General features: G+C 40.2%; 1 protein-coding gene across 6 annotated transcripts in view; it reads left to right on the top strand.

The window, feature by feature from the left end:
* The window catches only part of csk (C-terminal Src kinase), a 117,074-nt gene extending 99,554 nt beyond the window's left edge, over positions 1-17,520 (top strand). For all 6 annotated transcript variants that reach the window (XM_067973557.1, XM_067973560.1, XM_067973558.1 and 3 more), the window contains 8 exons: positions 1,238-1,331; positions 1,670-1,735; positions 2,762-2,861; positions 3,994-4,084; positions 5,784-5,857; positions 6,906-7,101; positions 8,375-8,461; positions 16,726-17,520. In XM_067973557.1, coding sequence (XP_067829658.1) covers positions 1,238-1,331; positions 1,670-1,735; positions 2,762-2,861; positions 3,994-4,084; positions 5,784-5,857; positions 6,906-7,101; positions 8,375-8,461; positions 16,726-16,908 — 891 coding nt within the window. In that variant the 3' untranslated portion in view covers positions 16,909-17,520. The remainder of the gene's footprint in view (positions 1-1,237; positions 1,332-1,669; positions 1,736-2,761; positions 2,862-3,993; positions 4,085-5,783; positions 5,858-6,905; positions 7,102-8,374; positions 8,462-16,725) is intronic.
* Positions 17,521-21,187: the final 3,667 nt, after the last annotated feature.

Genomic DNA, 21,187 nt, shown 5'->3' with positions numbered 1-21,187 from the left:
TAAAGTGAATTTATCAGCTCACAATCTTTAAACCAGCACCAATTATTTAATTTTCAATGTCTTTTTGTGTTGAATCAGTTAGTCTAATTTCCTGCTCAGTGGGGTTGGGCTGCTGGTGGCTCTGATTTTGCAGCTGCCTTGTGCTCAGGCCACCCAGATAGAAAACAATGCCCTTGGTAGCAGGAGTGAAGCGCGCCACCTGTTATACTGGGTTCCCAAATCCTAAAAATCCATCGTGGCTTTTGCTAAGAGCTTTTTGCAAGACCTGCAAAAAATACTTGTCACCCCTTCTCTCTTTTTTCTACTTTTCCTCCCAGGGTGAGGCCCTGTACAGGGAACCACAGTACTTCATTTCTCAATTTTTTAAAAAACTGCCTAATTGGGCATTTTTGAAAGGGTTATACTTTCTGCTTGCATTGGTGAGGAGTGCAGAAGGTCAAGCTCTGTGCATAAATCCTTGACTCATGCATAGAGTTCTGCACATTAGCTTTTAGTTACTGGTGAGATTTCTAATGATTTAAGAGACGAACAGATAGTCAGTCAGTCTTTAGAAATTGAATGGCGATGCAGTCTTCAACCAGCAGTAATGGTGCATGATCACCTCTCCTGGCTCCTGTTGCCAAGCTCCATTTGTATGAAATCAATTTTATACTGTGCATTTGGCAGTAGGAACTGCATCCCATTTTGACTGCAGCAGGTACTACTCCATTAGAATGTGATGTATATTTTACCAATACTGTGCATCATTCTTTGTTTAATTGGTACTGTCTACTATCAGTTTTATTATTTGCATTATTGCAACTGAGTTCAAAGTGTTCCCTGGATGTCGACAACCTTGGACATTGATTGTCATGTCAGCGGTCACTTCAATTTCTTTTGAAAGTGAGGCTTCATATTGTTTGGTAAAGACAGCTGCTGTATTTTTGAATTGCAAAACAAATATTCTCTGCATTGGTGGTTAATGATATTTACTACTGGTCTTGCAGTTTTATGCATCTTTTTCCTATTTGAAAACAAACATTTTTATAAAGGGAGAATAGTGTAGCATTAACCTGAATCATGGCAATGGGGGAGGGAGGGAGTGGGGAGGACCTGGCCTCGTTGCCCAAGCTGCTGAATTCCTGAACTAAAAGTGGATCAAAAGTGTGGCCCAACGAGACTAGCATACTCAAAATTGTGTAGGAGCAAAAGTAATGTCTTCACATACTGTTTTCATTTTGTTTTCTTCCATATTTAGCATTACACTATGGATGCTGATGGGTTGTGTACACGTCTCATCACTCCCAAACTTATGGAAGGGACAGTGGCTGCCCAGGATGAATTCTCTAGAAGTGAGTGGAAAAAAAATGAAACCTAAGGAAACTGATTTTCTCTGTCTTTCCCCCCCGCCCCCCGCCCCCCCCCCCCCCCCCCCGCCTTTCAAATTACAATTAAATGTGTTTTACGACAGTGTTCGAAGGCATTGTCTTTGGTATGAGAGCATGACGTCATGGTTTGTTCTCCTCCTGATTTGGACTGTTATGTAAGAATTATCAACTGACTTCAAATATGTAGGTAGATGCTTTGAAATCCTGCAAAAAGTGCATTTTCAATATTGGCGAGCCATGGCTTTACGCAGTTTCTTATCGCATCTCTCATCACTGCAAATTTCATCCATTTTGTTTTGTAGGTGGGTGGGCACTAAACATGAAAGAGCTCAAATTGTTACAAACAATAGGAAAAGGAGAATTCGGAGGTAAGCAGCAGTCATTGTGTTTAGTGTGGAAGTGGGGGGGTGGGGGGAAAAGAGGGTGAGCAGTGTTTATTCTAAGTGGGGTTCAAATGTTTCTTGCCATGTTTGCATATTTGTTCTTAGTAACTGCTGTTATATACTTTTAAAAAAGACTTTGCATCGTTTAGTGATATAATGATAAGATTCTTTGAAAAATACAGCTGCTATTTCATTGAGGGTGATTACATGGAGAGTGCTCTCACCTTCCAGATTTTACCAAAATTCTTTGCTACCGATATAGCAAGCTTTCAAATGGAAAGTTGTTTGAATGGTGAATATGGAAAGAACTTGCATTTATGTAGTGCTTACCACGACCCAATGAAGTACTGTTGAAGTGTGGTCGCTGTTGTACTGTTGGGAGGATGCGACAGCCTGTATTTGCACATCAAGGTCCCACAAACAGTAGAGATGATGACCAGATAATATTGTTTGGTGGTGTTGGTTGAGGGATAAATGTCGGCCAGAACATCAGGAGAACTCCCCAGCTCTTTTTTTTGAAATCGTGCTGTGGGATATTTTACGCCCAGCTGAGGGTGCTGGCAGGCCCTCAGTTTAACGTCTCATCCGAACGATGGCACCTCCAACAGTGCAGCGCTCCCTCAGCACTGCACTGAAGTGTCAGGCTATATTATGTGCTGAAGTGTCTGGAGTGGGGCTTGAACCCCTGACCAGCTGACTCAGAGGCGAGACTGAGCCAAGGCTGACACCTCTATAGGTGGTAGATCTTGGGTCACCTGGGGTGAGTTTACCATTGCCTCTACAAGATTCTCAAGAATGTACTGGTGTCCTGCAGTGTTTTGCGAGACTTTACCATCTCGACCTTTTTCTCCTTACCATCTTATTTTAGTCAGCCTTGGTGTTATCCTCCATTATGAGGCTTAACCACTTACCTTGATTTGTAAAAAAAAAATCAACTATGCTCTGCACGTTCTCAAGTTCTTTGTCATATGCCATGCACCTCCCATGACTCAACCTTTTGCTTTTCTGCAGATGTGATGTTGGGTGAATATAGAGGCAACAAAGTAGCAGTCAAATGCATTAAACATGATGCAACTGCACAAGCGTTCATTGCTGAAGCATCTGTAATGACGTAAGTTTTACCATTAATCCTGTACTGTCGTGTTGCAATCAAGAACAGGTTTTTGAAATGGTTATTCATTGTTTCACACATTAGTAATTCAAGTTCTATTGGTTTCTTATTTTGAGTATAAGTAGATTCTGGTCCAGAGTCATGTCATGTACATATCCACCAAAATGTCCTGCATGTCAAGCAATCCAGTAGAAGTGTGCAGAAAATGCAAGAAACTTTTCAGCTTGCATCATTGTGGGGAAAGGGCAGTATGTTCTCCCTTACATGGCTGGCTGCTTTTATCAGACTCCATATCCTTTTCCACTCTTCTGTTATCTTTACCTCAACCAGTTCACTCTGCTCACTTGGTTCAATATTTATGAATTATTCTGTAACGTTTATTTCCAAGAAACTTAATGTAGAAATCTCTTCAATATAAACTTATTGTACAAGTGATGAAATTAAAGCAAACCGCAAAGCATTATTGTATAACGCATGTTTTCAGTAGGGCATGAACAAAATCTTGAGGACTAACAGCTTAATTTGTGCTCTGACGCAAGTGCGAATCCTGGTTTTTATTGCAGTCTCATTCTCCTGTTGAATCCTATGTATGGTAGTGTAGTAATGGAATTGGATGAGTAAATCGGAGGTTTTGAGTTCAGATTGCATCATGGCAAGTTCTGAAAATTAATTCAACAAACCTAGTAATTTGTGGGCTGACACCAGAAAGAAACTTAGTATGGAAGCTGGCGCATTGTTGTAAAAACAAAACTGGTTCACCCATGTCCTTTAGCGAAGGGAACCTGCCGCCTCCGCCTGGTCTGACCTACACACGATTCCAGTCCCACACTACGTTGTTGACTCCGCGTTACCTTTGGCTTACTGGGTCACTTCAAACAGTTGTAAATACCACTGCTGTCGAATGTCCAGTACCGCCACCTTGGGGCAACTTGTGTGGTCAATAATTACAGCCGTACCAGCGTCGCCCATGTCATGAGAACAAACAAGTAAAATTAAAATAGCAGCTGAAGTGCCAAAGTTTGGTATCCTATGGCAATGCAATATTTGTAAAAATCTTGACTGGTCACTTGAACTTCATTAGCTTTTGGTACAATGCTAAACAGCGAACTAACAAATTTTCTTTATATTAAAGGCAACTTCGTCACAATAACTTAGTTCAGCTTTTGGGTGTCATTGTGGAAGAAAGCGGCTCACTATATATTGTAACAGAATACATGGCAAAAGTAAGTATTTAACTACTGGTATTTGTAAGATGAGTGAAGGGCTGACACTGATCACAGGTTGCTAATGCATGGGTGGGTCCTTTTGTAATCTTAGAATGCTGCAAGTTATACCTTGTGACCTTCAAGGCCTTGAATTTGCATTTTTACACCATAAACTTGAGTTTTTTTTGCCATGTCATACCATTTGTGAGGGTGTGGAATTCACTTCCAGGGTTAGTGGCTGAGGAAGAAACTATATCAACATTCAAGATTCGATTGGATAGGTGGATGAAGAAAAAAGGGGTTGAAGGCATATGGGAACAGGGTGGGTATATGTGATTAGGACTATATTCTCGCTTGGGGGATAGACGTCAACACAGACTGGTTGGGCCGAATGGCCTGTTTCTCTGTTGTAACTTCTACATATTTCTATATTTAACTTAGTTTTCACGAAATTCAGGAAATAGCAAAAAAAAAGGAATAAAAAATCTGGTTGTGTAAGGGTTTCTTGAACTTGCACAATACTTGGTACCAAAGGACCCCATGACACTTATGATTAACAAATGCACTTGGACTGGATGTGCAGTGGAGTGATTGCTTGTTAAAATTGAGTCTTTTATACACACATTCTATTTTCCTCCCACCCTCTTCACTTTTTAAAAAAAAATTTCACTAATTTCAGCCCTTTTACCCAACAACTCCATATTTTATGTGTTGGGTTTCCATTTTTTAGATTGCTTGTGTCCCTGACCAAACTGGTCAAGAATTTTTCATAAGTGATTCAAAGGATATATATTTATAGAACTTCTGCTTTTTGAACAGTGCAGAAATGACATTGTTTCCCTCTAATGACGGTAAGTCAAAATACTATCCTTTTCTGGGCAGACAATTTTTAATGGTTAACCTTTTGTATTGATGGTAACTTGTTTACATAGCTGGTTAGTAATACAAATGAGTTTTCAATTGAGGGAACTGTATTCCTTAGTACAAGTACAATTAATAGGGATTTAAATATATCTGCCAATTTTAAAATTTCAAACCAATACACTAAAACAACTTGCAAACCAAAATAAAGCTTTAACTCTTCAATTCAAGTTTTTTTTAAGCTGGGTTCTTCTGCAATTTTTCAGTTTTATTTTTATTTTAGTCTTGGGTGAATATACCAAGTTAACTGATAATAAGTGGGAAATTTGTAATCAAATAAAATCCTAGAAATACACTGCATCTGCAGAGAGGAAAGCAATTTAATGCTGTGGATGTAGACCCTCTATTTCAAATTGTGACTTTTGTGCTCTTTGGGTGAGCTGTTAAACTACCTGTCCTGATGGGCATTAAAGGTCCCCTGACACTAATAGAGAAAGAGCAAGCTGTTCTCCTGATGGCCTTTATAATAAATTAACTGGTCATTCACTTCATTGCTGTATGTAAAATGGCTACCACATTTGCCTATGAAACAGTGACCAGACTTGAAAATAATTAGATGTGAAGCGCTGGTATTTCTTCAACTCGTTTAACCAGCACCACCTACAGATTGATCATCTCATGGCTGTTTGTGGCACATTGCCGGTGCAGAATGTTTGCCTACATAATAGTCACTGCGCCCCAAAAAAAAAACTGCCGTGTGAAATGCTTTGCAATGTTCTGAATAAAAGGCACTATATAAATGCAAGTGGAATTTAAATAGCAAACTGAAAAGAATGAAACTTCTGTTTGTTACCAGGGCAGTTTGGTGGATTATCTGAGATCAAGAGGAAGATCTGTCCTAGGTGGAGAATGTTTACTAAAGTTTTCCATGTGAGTATTAGAACAAAAGGGGTGCCATAGTTCGTAATCTGCATGCAACTTTTGGAATAAAGTCAGAAAATAATGAAAAAGTACAACAGGTCAAGCAGCATCTGAAAAGGACAAACTTAACACAATGGGGACTTTTCATCACAGCTGATGGGCGGGGCCCCTTGAGTAATAATCTGACCTATTTTTCCATATTTTCTGTTTGATTTCCAGCATTTACAATTTTTTATTAAATGTAACTTTCTTTATCCATTGCTGCTGTGAACATCAAAGTATGTCCAGTATGAAAAGTGCTTTTATCTTGGTATAATAGGACCTGTAATCAGCAGATAAGTTATTTTTCTCATTCGTTTTGTTTCCTTTTGATGCCTTCTCACTGTTCTTTGACTGTCCCAGTTATGGGGACAGGCTGGTGACTTTTTAGGCTGCTGCCTAAACCAGCTGCTGCGATATATAACAGCAGACTACAGCGCTGTCTTCCTCCTTCCCTTCCATTTGGTCTTTTGTTCTGATAATTGGTTGACCAACACTTGGAACCACTTATCTGTGGTGAGCATTTATAAGCGCATAGTTTTGTAAGGCAGTGGTTTTCCAAATTCTTTGTGTGGTGGATCCCATGTAAATATCGACACCCTAATTCTAACTTTCAATAGATGCATGAGATACCCAATGAAAAGTAATGTCATCATTAGGGAAACTTTTTCTTGTATTTAGCAACATGTTTAGCAACACATACAGAAATCTGATCACCCTTATACAGCCACCAAGAATTTCCTTGCAGACCTCAGGGTCAACAGACCCTAGTTTGAAAACTTGTTGATATAAGGCAAATTTCCACATTAGTAGGTACAGTGGATATAGTGCAAATTAGAGATAATCGTACAAAGTGTGAGAATGCAAAGTGAATAAACAAGGTAGTTTGTTTTCCACCACAACTAATTTATATCTTCAGACTTAATGTCATCCAAGTTTTTAATGTGTTTTTAAAAAAATCTGTATGTTAATGCCAAGTTGAATAAGCTGCTGAAACTTTTCCTTTTTTTTTTAAAAGTGATGTCTGTGAAGCGATGGAATACCTGGAGGCAAATAATTTTGTACATAGAGATTTAGCTGCTCGTAATGTCCTGGTCTCCGAGGATAACATAGCTAAAGTTAGCGATTTTGGTCTTACAAAAGAAGCTTCGTCGACGCAAGACACTGGGAAGCTCCCAGTAAAATGGACTGCGCCTGAAGCTCTTAAAGAAAAGGTAAAAATGCCCAGTGAGTTATAGGTGTAAAGAATTTTTTCCTTGTACAATTTGTTGACCTATATCCTGGTGTCACTTAGAATGTCTTATAAAAGGTGTTGAGCTCCTCCTGTCTCCCTAAAATGGAGTTTCATGAGGTTGCATAGAAGCTGCAGCAGTGGCTGGGAGCTGAACTTCAATTCCTGGTCTGAACACCATTGAAGCTCATTTGCCCCCAATGGGTGAGTTGATGTTTTGTCTGGTAGTGGACTAAGCCAGCTTGAGGAACTGAAACAAGAAAAAAATCAGATAATCACAAACTGGACTGTCTTGCTTGCAAGTGACTTCAATATAGATGATAGTTTGTCCTGAACCATATGGGAATGTTACATGGAAGGACCTTTTTTAAAAAAATCTCTTCCCCAGTGCTTTACTTAATTCTAAGAAATATGGTGTTGAGCAGTGCAATGCATTGGTGCACCAAGGGAAGTTTGTTCAGTTTCCCCTACTGGGTTCATAATCTCCACTGTTTGTGACAAGTGAAGGCTCGGTGTCACAAGTGGGGGAGTGTGCGATGGGGGTGGGCATGAATAAGTCAAATTGAAACCAGTTGAAGTGGTAATATATCCTCACTCACTACCACCTCCCAAAATAAAAAAAGTGTAGATGTTCAGATGCGTCATCTGAGAGACAATATAGCCCTTTGTCGTTTGATGGCAAAAACCATCTTTGCACTTCAATTCTGTGGAGTCTGAAGCTGTGACGCTGGATTAGTGCTGCCTACTCTTTGCTGTTCAGCATTGGAAAGTTGTGGCTGTTTATAATTCCTCTACAAGATATAATTGAGGCTTAAACCCGACATCCATGTCTGTCAGGATCACAGGCTACTGTAGCTGCCCCTAAAAACTACTGTATCAGTTAAAAGTATCGACATAAAATGCCAGAGATAAAATACACCATTTCTTACTCTGGAGCTGTCTCCTACTCAGTGTTCACCTGAAACTCTGCTCCTATATACAGAGGTTCATATGCAAAGTTAGCCATCTCTTGCTGTGCTGAGGCTGGTAGAGCAGGTATTGGGTCATGAGGAAACCTCCAACATGTCTGTTGGCATGCTACAATTTTTCCAAGCCTTCCAGGCTGGACCACGGGTTGGATTCACAAAACATCTGTCTACTATTCAAGTTTTTTTTTCTTGTATATTGGGTAGCTTGACACAAAAGTTCATGTAATACATATAAACAATAACAGACTGAAATAATTTTGAAGAATAATAGTGTTTTTTTTATTGTAGAAGTTTTCCACTAAATCAGATGTATGGAGTTTTGGGATTCTTCTATGGGAAATTTACTCTTTTGGGCGAGTGCCTTATCCCAGAATGGTAGGTAAAAATATAATTTACTAATTTCACTTAGTTAAAACCAAAGCCATGTCAGCAAAGTGTATGTTGAAGTATTTATCAATTTTTTAAAAAAAGTCTTTTAAAAAAAAAACTTCTGGAAGCAAAAGAGCAAGTAGATATTGAAAGAGTTTATAGAGCTATAAGCACAGCAGGCCATATAGTTGATTCACTGGAAGTAATGTAATCATCACTGATTTATTTCTGAAGCTCCTTTTGTAGCACTAAGTTTTTTCTGAACCTATCTAAATGCATCAAAGTAAAAAGACGAAGTATTAATTTGTTCAAAACAACATGGGTTTACATAGGATCCAGAAATCCTGCTGGAAGACTAAAATGCAATTTTTTTTTATGCCTGTTGATACACTCGAGCATTTATTCTGGCTGTGTTCAAAGATTCTGTGTTTATTTGATCAGATCCTACTCTACAGAAGGCTATAGACTGTGTTGCAATGACAAAGCAACAGCTGAAATGTGCATTCAGTCTTAGACTCATTTGCTGGATGTCTGGTATGTGTTGTCTTAATGTAAGTTGAGGCCAACCAGGGTTCATTCAGACCAATATAATTTTTTTTTATTGTTTCACAACACTACGAGCCTAATTTATGAAGCCCTTATCATTGTTCTGCTTGAACTACACTACTACTTGTGGTTTGTTCATGCAATGCACACAATATTTGGATGAAGAATAATAATTTGGGTTATGCACAACAGATATACCAGACTTTAATCAACAGGTCCAAATGCAAGCGTGTGTTTTGCCACTTTCTTGCAATACCTACAAAGGTTACATCCCTCATGGCCCATTAGGTAATCTGTAAATAAGAATTAAATGTGCACTCAGTCTTCAAAGGTTGCACTTGTTCAGTGTCGCTATTAGAAGGGAGAATGAGCTGTTTTTGAATTTTGATCCAATAAGCAGGATTGGAGAGAACTGAGGGTGTATTTGTTCATTAATTCTAGTGTGAAAAATGGACTTGGAGTATAAAAAAATGCTTTCCCTGCTTTATACTTGCTTCTACTTTTTCATTCAAATGGTAGAAAATATACTCCCCGATGATTATGCAAGATTAACCTTCTACCTCTAACAAAACAGTCATTGAGTTTATACTGAAACTTACTGTAAAATTGGCAGCCTTGCATAGGATGGCTTGTAAGGCAAAATGTCTTTGTGGTGCAGCAGGATTGTCTTTTCAGGCTGAGGCGCATTTTTGCACCAGTGTCCCAATGTGCTTTACTCTTTGTATCTATTCATGCTGTAATCTGGGTGTTCTGCCATTCGAGACACTCAGGTCGATTTTGCAATGTTGGCTCTGGGTAGGGGGGTGGTGAAGGTGCCCGTGGCAAACCCTCAAACAAAACTTACCGTTTCCAACGCAATCAAATGGTGATTGCTGATGTCCTCTCCGGGTTTCGCACCCGGCAGCCAGCCTGATTGACAGGCTGGCTGCCGTCAGGAGCTGCAACGCGAGGTGTGTGTGTGGGGTGGGGGGGCGGGTGTTGAGAGTGAACGAGACGTTATCCGGCGCTGGAACGGAAGATCGGGGGGGTGGTGGGGGGAGAGGGGGGAGATCGGAGAGGTGGACATTGGAGCAGGGTGGAAAGGTAGGTTCATTTTGTGTTTTAACTTCTGTGATTTTTTAATTTAAAACTAAATGCATTGCGAAAGCTGATATTTCTACTGAGGAGCAAATTTAATGTAATTCGAAGGGTTGTGTCTTTTTCCCTGATCCGGCCCTTCACGCCTGTGAATCAGAAGCGGTGGGCAAGCTGCCCAGGTAAGTGTAACGATTTTTAAAATCACTTAATCTGTCACAGGTCAAGTGCCTTAAGTACAGAGGTACATTTGACTCTTTAACTGTAATCCCGCTGGCTTTAGTTGCCGGCGGGACTTCCAGTTTTGGGTTGCCCGCCCACTCACAGGTGGGTCCCTGTGAAACTCGGAAGTCGGCAAGTTGGAGCCGGCTTCCAAACCTGTACGGGATTTTCGGAGCCCCTCCCGCCCCCAGCGCACCCGCAATTTCCCCCTAAAATTGAGCCCTCAGTGTCAGCATCAAAATTTTCCATTGCTAATGTTCCTCCCCTTAAGTAAGCATGATAATTTAAATTATTTGGAAAAAAAACCTGCAGTCAAACTCTTGATATAAGGGGAAGTGGAAACTTACTGCTCCCAAACTAACTTGTCATCTCAATCATTTCACTTTATTTTAAACATATTAAGTGACTTCCTCTTATCAAACTCAATGGTAACATTAACACAATGGTAAATCAAGTACTTGCAGACACCCTTCGAATTACATTAAATTTGTTCCTCAGTAGAAATATCAGCTTTTGCAATGCATTTATTTTGAGTCAACAAGCAGCAAAACACAGTTGCGTGTGGAATTTTCTCGATTCCCTTTGTGAAATTTGCATGCTTATATGTTCCTTCTCATGACATTTTGACTCCCTTTTAATCTCCACTGCTTGCACTGTTGACAGCCACAGTGGAAGGAGTTTAATTTACAAGTTGGTATTTCTGGCTTGAGTTGTGCTCTGCTGCTTATGAAGTCGTTGACAGGCTATTTGGCTGTGGGGGATATCTCAGCTGAGTCTGGTCCTGTGCTCATCCAATATCCACACAGATGCATTTTCCAGCAGGTGTCACTGGATATCTGTCATGGGGTGCTTTTTCTTTTATCCAATTCACTGCATTGGAGGCCACTTGTGGCACCCCAACTACTGTCCTGGGTGAGATCAGCTAACTCCAGAGACCAGGAATTAGAGCTAGGACCTACTTGCCTTCATGATTCTGTACCACATCAGGCCATGCTTTCATTCATTAACCATTGGGGAGTTGAGTTGTGAAAATTAATGTATTGCACAGAGGCAACATTACCATAAGCCTGGTGAAAACCTCTTAAAATTAACTTTCTACCTCTAACAAAACATTCATTGAGTTTATACTGAAACTTAAAAAAAAAACACTTGTGAAATTGGCAGAATTTGTACTTGTGTGCTTACTGATAAGTGGAAAATTGATTTCTATTTTTAAAAAAAATGCATTACGCAGTATCTGAAATCTGGAGTCATACCTAGCACAAAGGAAGATGGTAGTGGTTGTTGGAGGCCAATCATCTCGGCCCCAGGACATTGCTGCAGGAGTTCCTCAGGGCAGTGTCCTAGGCCCCAACCATCTTCAGCTGCTTCATTGATGACCTTCCCTCCATCATAAGGTCAGAAGTGGGGATGTTCGCTGATGATTGCATAGTGTTCAGTTCAATTTGCAACCCCTCAAATAATGAAGCAGTCCAGGTCTTGCTGCATGCGGGCACGGACAACATCCAAGCAACATTTGCGCTAGACAAGTGCCAGGCAATGACCATCTCCAACAAGAGAGAGTGTAACCACTTCCCCTTGACATTCAACGGCATTACCATCGCCGAATCCCCTACCAACAACATCCTGGGGGGGGTCACCATTGACCAGAAACTTAACTGGACCAGTCACATAAATACTGTGGCTACAAGAGCAGGTCAGAGGCTGGGTATTCTGCAGCAAGTGACTCACCTCCTGACTCCCCAAAGCCTTTCCACCATCTACAAGGCACAAGTCAGGAATGTGATGGAATGCTCTCCACTTGCTTGGATGAGTGCAGCTCCAACAACACTCAAGAAGCTCGACACCATCCAGGACAAAGCAGCCCGCTTGATTGGCATCCCATCCACCACCCTAAACGTTCACTCCCTTCACCACCGGCGCACTGTGGCTGCAGTGTGTACCATCTACAAAACGCACTGCAGCAACTCACCAAGGCTTCTTCGACAGCACCCCCAAACCTGCGACCTCCACCACCTAGAAGGACAAGGGCAGCAGGCGCATGGGAATACCACTACCTGCACATTCCCCTCCAAGACGCACACCATCCTGACCTGAAACTATATTGCCGTTCCTTCATTGTCGCTGGGTCAAAATCCTGGAACTCCTACCTAACAGCACTGAGGACCTTCACCACATGGACTGCAGTGGTTCAAGAAGGCGGCTCACCACCGCCTTCTCGAGGGCGATTAGGGATGGGCGATAAATGCTGGCCTTGCCAGCGACACCCACATCTTATGAATGAATAAAAAAAATGTTGTTCAGTATCAGCTCTTTACATGTGTAAAGCTGCCACAGCTTTCTTTACATATCGTTTCCTTTTCAATGAAACTGTTGTTTTCTCTGTACAGATGTGAACAGATCATACAAATACTTCTTGGCGAATTGTATTAGGATTTTTTTTGGCATGTAAATTATGCACAGACTTAGAGGAAGTTAGGAACTTAGGAAATTGGAGCAAGAGTAGGCTATTCGGCCCCTCGAGCCTGCTCCATTCAATAAGCTCATGGCTGATCTTCGACCTCAACTCCACTTTCCCGCCTGATCCCCCATATCCATCGATTCCCTTAGAGTCCAAAAATCTATCGATCTCAGTCTTGAATATACTCGATGACTGAGCATCCACATCCCTCTGAGGTAGAGAATTCCAAAGATTCACAATCCTCTGATTGAAGAAATTTCTCCTCATCTCAGTCCTAAATGGCCGATCTCTTACCCTGAGATTATGCCTCCTAGTTTTAGACTCTCCAGCCAGGGGAAACAGCCTCTCAGCATCTACCCTGCCAAGCCCCTCAATCTTATATGTTTCAATGAGATCACCTCTCATCTAAACTCATAGGACAACTCTCATCCCAGGAATCAATCTGGTGAACCTTTATTGCACCATCTCTAAGGCAAGAATATCTTTCCTTAGGTAAGGAGACCAGAACTGTACATAGTACTCCAGGTGTGATCTCCCCAAAGCCCCATACAATTGCAGCTAGACTTCCTTACTCTTGTACTCCAACCCCCTTGCAATAAAGGCTAACATGCCATTTGCCTTCCTTATTGCTTGCTGTACCTGCATGTTAACTTCCTGTGTTTTTACGTACAAGGACACCCAAATCCCTCTGAACAACATTTAATAGTTTCTCAACATTAAAAAAAAATCTGTTTTTCTATTCTTCCTACCGAAGTGAATAACCTCACATTTCCCCGCATTATACTCCATCTACCACCTTAAGTCCAGGGAGAGTACTTTTTCAATTGTAGTCCCCTATTTTATACTGGAAAATGGTTGGCGTATCAAAATCTGGTTTCACATTTTATGTGTTAACTTTCTTGAGAGTGGAGGCCCTTTATGACTTTTCTCATCTCTTACCCTGGGATGCAAATGCCAATGCCAATTGTAGTACCTCCTTGCCTGCTGGGCTGCTTCATGATGTCACTGATGGGGAGTGTCCCAGAGTGACTGTGTTGGAAACAATGGGAGCAGGATCCCTCAAAATTGCACTGTGTAAGAATGAAAGAACTTGTATTTATATAGTGCCATATCGCTCACGACCGTGGGATATCTCAAGGACAATCAGTCAATTTCTTTTTAAAGTATGGCCAGGTCAACTGAAGGACAAGATTGTGGTTTCAGGCCTTCAAATATGGGGGTATAGATGCTCATACATCATGATTCTCTGCCAGCAATGTTAAAATGTAATTTAACTCTGGGAAATTTGTTTGTTGTGATCCATTGCTACTTCACATGTTTTGAGGTATTATTACAGATTTCCCTGCAGCATGTACCATTCTCTGTGACTTGCCCTCGGGCCACTAGTGCTGCTCCTGCATGGCGGCACCTAAAATTGTGCAGCAAAAATTGACACATCACGTGCTATAATGGATACAAAGGACAGTAGTACCCTCTATTGGAAAAAAAAGTGTATTGCACACCAAGTATCTTTATGGCGATGCAGGTTTAATTGTGAAGCAGTGCAAAAAACATGTCCAAACTAAAGCTGATCTCTTTTTTGGGGAGAAGGGGTCTTTTATTAATGGGCCATCTCTATTGTGAAGGAGTAATTCTATAGTGCTTTTGGAAATTTACTTGTGAAGTGTGGTTATTGTTTTGTAGGCAAGTGTGGCAGCCAATGTTGTGCCGTGCAAGGTCCCACGAGCAAGTGACCGGTTAGTCTTTATTGGTGTTGCTATGTTTGTTAGCCAGGACACTGGGAGAACTCTTGATTAGTGACATCCACCCAAGATGCGGCCTCGTCCGAAAGAGGAGCACCTCCAACAATGCAGCACTCCCTCTACCGCGTAACTGTCGGCCTAGACTGTGTGCTGAAGTCTTGTCACAGACTTGAATCCACGGTCTTCTGACTGAGGTGAAAGTGCTACAACTGAACCAAGCCAACACTTAAGGCCATAAAGAATTCATCTTCTATCAGAAGGAATTTTATAATGGTATTAAGAGCTGTTTTGTATTACAGTGTGCTATCTACCCATCATAACCTCTTGCGTTTAAATACTTGATGTGGAGATGCCAGTGATGGACTGGGGTTGACAATTGTAAACAATTTTACAACACCAAGTTATAGTCCAGCAATTTTATTTGAAATTCACAAGCTTTCGGAGGCTTCCTCCTTCCTCAGGATTTCATTTCCACATTCACCTGAGGAAGGAGGAAGCCTCCGAAAGCTTGTGAATTTCAAATAAAATTACTGGACTATAACTTGGTGTTGTAAAATTGTTTAAATACTTGGTTATGGTGTCCTTGCCCTGTGATCAGGACACAAGGCTGGGGTTTTCAGTCTCTGCTTGCCAATGATTTTTGCTCATTACAGTGAATCATGGGCTGGTCAGTGCAAAAGGAGAAACTCCCGACCAAGAAGTTTTGCCATACAATGTCTGCAATAATGAGCCCATATTGTATTGTCATTGCTAACCCATTTGTTAAATGCTTAAGATCTATTATTGCTACTCTATTTTAAAAAAAATCTTTCCACACATTCTCAAACTACTGACTATATTTTGGAGTTGAAGGATAGAGCTGATGTCTTCATTGACTATTTGGAAATATATTTAAATGTAAATCAGAATGACTCCTAATCTTTTTATTTGAAAAATTGTGATGACTTTGATCATTGTTGCACTGTTGTACAGTTTAATGCATCCTAACTACATTGTGCAGCCCATAGACAGCAATAATCTATGGGCATTGTAGTCATGACTGATCCATGGTCTGTTGAGGCATAGATACCTTCATAATTGGCAATATAATAAATGCTAAAATGTTATCAAGGATAATCACTTTTGTGGGGGAGGGGGGTGTGAAATGACCATGGAGGAGGGGAGGGATATTATGCACTTCGAACATCTAATCTTTTATAATAACTGAATTTCCTGGACTGAAAATAGCTCAGGAGCTCATGTGCCTCTAATTTACTTGTTTTTCCCTCATTTCTCTTCCGATTTAATACGTGCCGTAGGATGATTTCCTCAAAGAAGATTGGAAAATAGATCTTTTATTGCAGTGTGCACATGGTTCAGATTCCTTTCTGTGCAGTTCCATATTGCTGATAATTTACATGACAGCTAAATAAGTGTTATTCAAAAACTATTCCAAGCTAGTAATTTATAATAAACCTTGTATGCATGCACAACTTTGTCAACTTTTCCTTTATCATTTCTCATGGAAACTGCCTTTGTAAACTTGTCACACTGTAATGACACCCTGTCCCCAGAGGAGGTGCTGCAGCCCCACTGTTGGCAAGAGGGTTTAATTACAACATAGCAAGTTTACATAGGCAGTTTCCATTATAAAAGTATTGACGTAGGAATTTATGATAGAAATATGACTTCAAAATGGGGACTGAATTACGTCTTTGCGCTTTTGGTATTGGTTGCCCTCTAACCCCACTTCACTTGAAGGCTAACTTCATCTTGATTTCCTAAAGTAGATTACATTTTTGAAAAATAAATTCAGAACGGACTTTCAAGGTAGTTTTCGATCTGTTAAGCCCAAACGCTTGAAAAAGTAACCTTTAGTGTGAAATATCACAGGACTAGTGATTAGTGAGGAATTACTTTTTAAAAAGTAAAAAAAAGAGGCCAGCTCGTTTCTGCATTGAGACTTAACTTGGAGTTGGATTGCTTTTCTTTGTGTTTACTTACGCTTTGCATTTTCTGTAAAACTCCTTGGTAGATATTAGAATGAAAGTTCACAAAGCTAGTTCCTTGTGTGACTGTTGGTAGCTGGTTCCAGAAGAGTATTTGAAATCTGGAATACAGATTACCTGTCCTTCATTTAAGGAACAGCATCTGCCACTGGGGCATCTCCGTAATGAGACAAAATAACTTTTTAACAGCAGGTGTCAATTTGTAAGGAAATTATTTTTCTTTTCAAACCCCCTCAGCCTCTGAAAGATGTGGTTCCTCGCGTTGAGAAGGGTTACAAAATGGATCCGCCTGATGGGTGTTCGTCTGCTGTTTACGAGTTGATGAAACTGTGCTGGGACCTTGACCCTGGTCGAAGACCTACTTTCAAGCAGTTGAGAGAGAAGTTACAGAATATCAGAACAAAGGAACTGCACCTGTGACACCAGAATGCCATGGAACTTTTTTTTAAAAAACTGCTCAACATTAAACCAAGAGTGCTGAGACTTTTACAAGGCAATCTTCTTTAAAAAAAAAGAACTCTGCATATCATGGCCTTGTGTTTCATTTCCCCCAGTATGTGTAATGCGACACAGTATTCCTCTTTCCCCATTAAAGAAGCATGCTTAGAACACCTTTGTCAAGTCCTTCGGTCCTTGTGGTATTTGTTTTGTGCCAAGTGCCTCCAGCCACAAAGACGGTGCTTACTTGCTTATCTATACTCTGCAACATGTTTGTGTGTACCAAAATGCGATTCACAATAAGATTTGGTGACGAGATGTTTTTCTTAACCGGCATAACACAGTTGTGTGTTTTTTGCTTTCCCGTCTAAATTTGCTTAGCCAGATTTTTTTTTAATACTTGTAGTATTTTTTTAAAAACAAGAGGGGTTTTCAGTTTCTTTTTAATGTTCTGTAATGTTCCACTGATTTGACGTAAACTCATTGCATGTAGTGTGGGAGGCATTCATTTCTGTCAGTGGGTTGCATTCATTTTAGCTGCCAAGGATGAGATTAAAATAATGAAATAAACCATTCCATGTGACCAGTTCTAAACGGTTGTTACGTTTTGATTTAGATTTTTGAACGTGGGGAAAAAAATAAATCGTGCTGCTGTCTTTGTCTGATTCCCTCATAGCCTCCCTGGACTCCAACCGAGAGGGGACTGGAATGGCTTCGTTGGACATCACTGCGCTCTGCTGATGCCTCTCTGCAGACAGCTGGTAGCAGGTGCTCAAGTGTAACCAGAGATGGAATTTTTGCCAAAGAGATTGTTTTATTCCAACCGTACTTGTTTGCAGATGGCAAAAATATAGACCAGTCTGATAAAATACACTCTTCCCACCTGCAGCTAAGAAATGTAGTAATGCTCGTGACTGACATGGTACATTCGCAACTTGAGATATGTGAAATAAAAATAGTAAGTTCTGAAAAGTTTATTTTTATTTCAGATCTTCAGCATTTCCAATTTCTGTCTATCCCCACTTGTCAAGTGAATGTGCCAGATTTGGCTTTCATTCATCTCTCAAGTGGAGAGATATGATGGATAACAGTTCAGAAAAAGAAATTCAGAACAGACTTTCAAGGTAGGTTTCGAGCAATTAAGGTAAAACTCTTGACAGAGTAACCGCTTATTGAACTTGTATATCAAAATGTTTGCGGTACTAGGAATGGAAAATATAAGCTCGGGTTTGGCCTTCTGGCTGGTGTCCAGTGACCCCTACTATTGTACATCTGTGAAGATAGCAGACGAGGACAATATCCGACCCTGCGACTGCCAAATAGCGTGCTGCTATTTACTGTCTAGGCTCACGTGAAGAATGGCCGCTTGCATGAGGTGCTAGAGCTTTGTTGCTAACTATCAAATGATACTTGAATCATACAGCACAAAAGGAGGCTGTTCGGCCCATTGTGCCTGTACTGGCACTTTGAAAGCTATCTAATTAGTCCCACTCCCCTACTCTTTTCCCCATAGCCCTGCAGTTTTTTCCTTTTCAAGTATTTATCCAATTCCCTTTTGAAAGCTCCTATGGAATCTGCTTCCACCACCCTTTCAGGCAGTACATTTCCAGATTATAACCACTCGCTGCATTAAAAATAATTCTCCTCATCCCCCCCCTCTGGTTCTTTTGACAATTACCGTACATCTGTGTTCCCTGGTTACCAACTCTCCTGCCAGTAGAAACAGTTTCTCCCTTATTTACTGTTAACTGTCAAATCCCTTCATAATTTTGAACACCTCAAATTTCTCGATGCTGACTATCGCATGATGCTTGACATCTTCAGGAGAGAAGAGAAGAAAAATGGCAAAAAAAAATCGGCATTATAATTACATTTAAGATTAATTTGGTTGGATAGATTAAAATAAATGTGGTTAATTAGGCTAGAGTTTTTAAACATGTTATTGAGTAAATAATTCTATGGTTCCAAAGTCTGTGCTCAATATTAAGGGCTGGACCAATTGGTTTCGTGGCCTGCAGGTTGATGAACCAGTATAAAATGTTATCCTGTGATCGCCACTGTTCCGCATTCTCCTGCAGTGATGTGTTTATATTTTTAATCTGTACTGAGGTTTATTTTCTCCAGTGTGGTTAGAGTTTGCTTTCTGTTTTTCAACTGAATTATTCCTTTCACTTCAATTTATAAGTGTTGGAATTTAGGTTAGGGTGTCACCATTCAGGAATAGGGTCTCAAACTATCCTGTCGGGTTTAGCGGAGCCAGATGTCGAGCTGCACTCCCCACTCTGCACCAGCAATGTGCCCTGAAGCCAGCTTAAAGAGTGCAGATATAAATTTTCTCAATGCCCCTATTATTTTGACTTATTTTGAAATTGCCAATTTGTGCTGAATTGTGAATATGGATGCCCACTAGGAAGTGGTTGAAGATTGCCCAACTTAATTTCATTTGTTCTTTCCTCCCCTCTTTTCCCCCCCCCCACCCCCGCCCCTCACCTTCCCTGGTTCTGTATTTATAAATTTATCTCTTATAAACTGTTAAATCCCTAAATTCTTCCAGTTCTGATAAAAGGTCATCCACCTGAAACTTTAACTCTGTTTCTCGCTCCACAAAAGCACCCTGACCTTGAGTGTTTTCAGCATTTTCTGCTTTAATTTCATTTAATTAGTGACTTTCATCCTATTTAGTCTAGGTCGATTTTGAACATAGTTTCTATTGATAAAGACCATGTGCATAATTACTGCATCACCTAGTTCCCTTATTACCTCATATTTAAATTCCTGTCCATCTTTCATCTATTCCAAGTTGCAACAGGTGCGTCATGGTTAATTTAGCTGCAGTATTTGCATCTTTTATTCTCTCCTAACCTATTTACGATTTGATTCTGTAGCTTTTTTTTTCTGGTGAAATTTTCCCATGTCATTAGGTTTCATTCCCAGTTAAGATGATGCTGGGTTGACCAATAGCCAACTAACCAGCTGGTAGCAGCAAACATATATGGCCGATTCTTCTCAACTCAGTCACTTTGAAAACAGGACTTCAACTTATAAATTTGCAAGAAGACCATTTTGCCTCCATCCCATGACAATTTGGAACCTGCCTCTGAAAGTGATCCTGGGAAGGCTCCATTTTGGATGATGCCATTTTTGCTTGAAAGTTGTTCCAACTCATTTTTAATGATCTGCTATACTGAAAAGACGACTGAAAACGCAGTTTTAACTGGAGTACAAAGAGAGGTTCTACTGGGATAGTATCAAAACACTTGAAGGGCTGAAAAGCAAGAGGCAGGCAAATACTCAGTGTCATCACAGTCACCTCCAGGCAGCTGAATGAGATTAGCATAAAAATGCAAAAATATGATTTTCATAAATCACGTTGGAAATGGTAAATTTTGAGCCTTGTGCTCCCAAAATGCACTGCTGCATTGAAATTCGAATCTAGTTTTTATTACTGACAATATTTGAATCAAAGTATGGATAATTAGCAACTATTTTAAATTATAATATATATAATATAAGTATAATAAACTTAGATTTTGTCTGAAAAATAATTCTTTGCATTTGCTTCAAATATACAGACAGTCACCAGCAGGAATTACCAACGGTAACTTTTTATTTAGACTGCTGCTATGCTTTACCAGCACAAAATTCCTGACTGGGTGCAGAGGGATATAGAGAATTAGTTTACTGAGCAATGTCAGGAAAAAGTAACTTTTTCTGTACGTACCATTCCCAGATTTGTATTTCATTGATACACAATTGCTCAAGCTACTGAGCAATTTAATGATGTGGACAAAAGAACTAAAGAAGTCAAGGAAAATGCATGCATTAAAAGGATGAAAAATTCCCTGAAATAGAAGTAAAATCCATACATTGTGAAGGCTCATATTACAATGTAAAGGCTCTTCAAGATAGTCACAATCCCAGTGTATAATATTTACATTAAGTTTGGCTCAAGTTTTTTTTTCAATGGGTCTTGCCCTCAGGGCTTGAGAACACATATATTGAAGGATTTTAGTGGTTGGGGAAGGGGGTGCTTTTCAACACCATTTAGGTGTGTTACCGATTGCAGTCAGAGTACAATATCTTATTGGTTATGGTACTGAGTTAGTAACCCAGAACTCATGAGTACAAATCCCATCATGGCAATTCATTAAATCTGTGGGCTCAGAATAATGACAGTGAAAGTGGGTTATCATCTCTAACCCTATCTGTCCCACACTTCCTGGCTGACTGTTAAATCCCTCTGGGCAGCTAGAGATGTGCA

Source organism: Heptranchias perlo, chromosome 38, assembly GCF_035084215.1.
Source record: "Heptranchias perlo isolate sHepPer1 chromosome 38, sHepPer1.hap1, whole genome shotgun sequence".
NCBI classification, from domain to species: Eukaryota; Metazoa; Chordata; class Chondrichthyes; order Hexanchiformes; family Hexanchidae; genus Heptranchias; species Heptranchias perlo.
The sequence above is the reverse complement of the archived record's forward strand: the minus strand, read 5'-3'. Positions and strand labels throughout refer to the sequence as shown.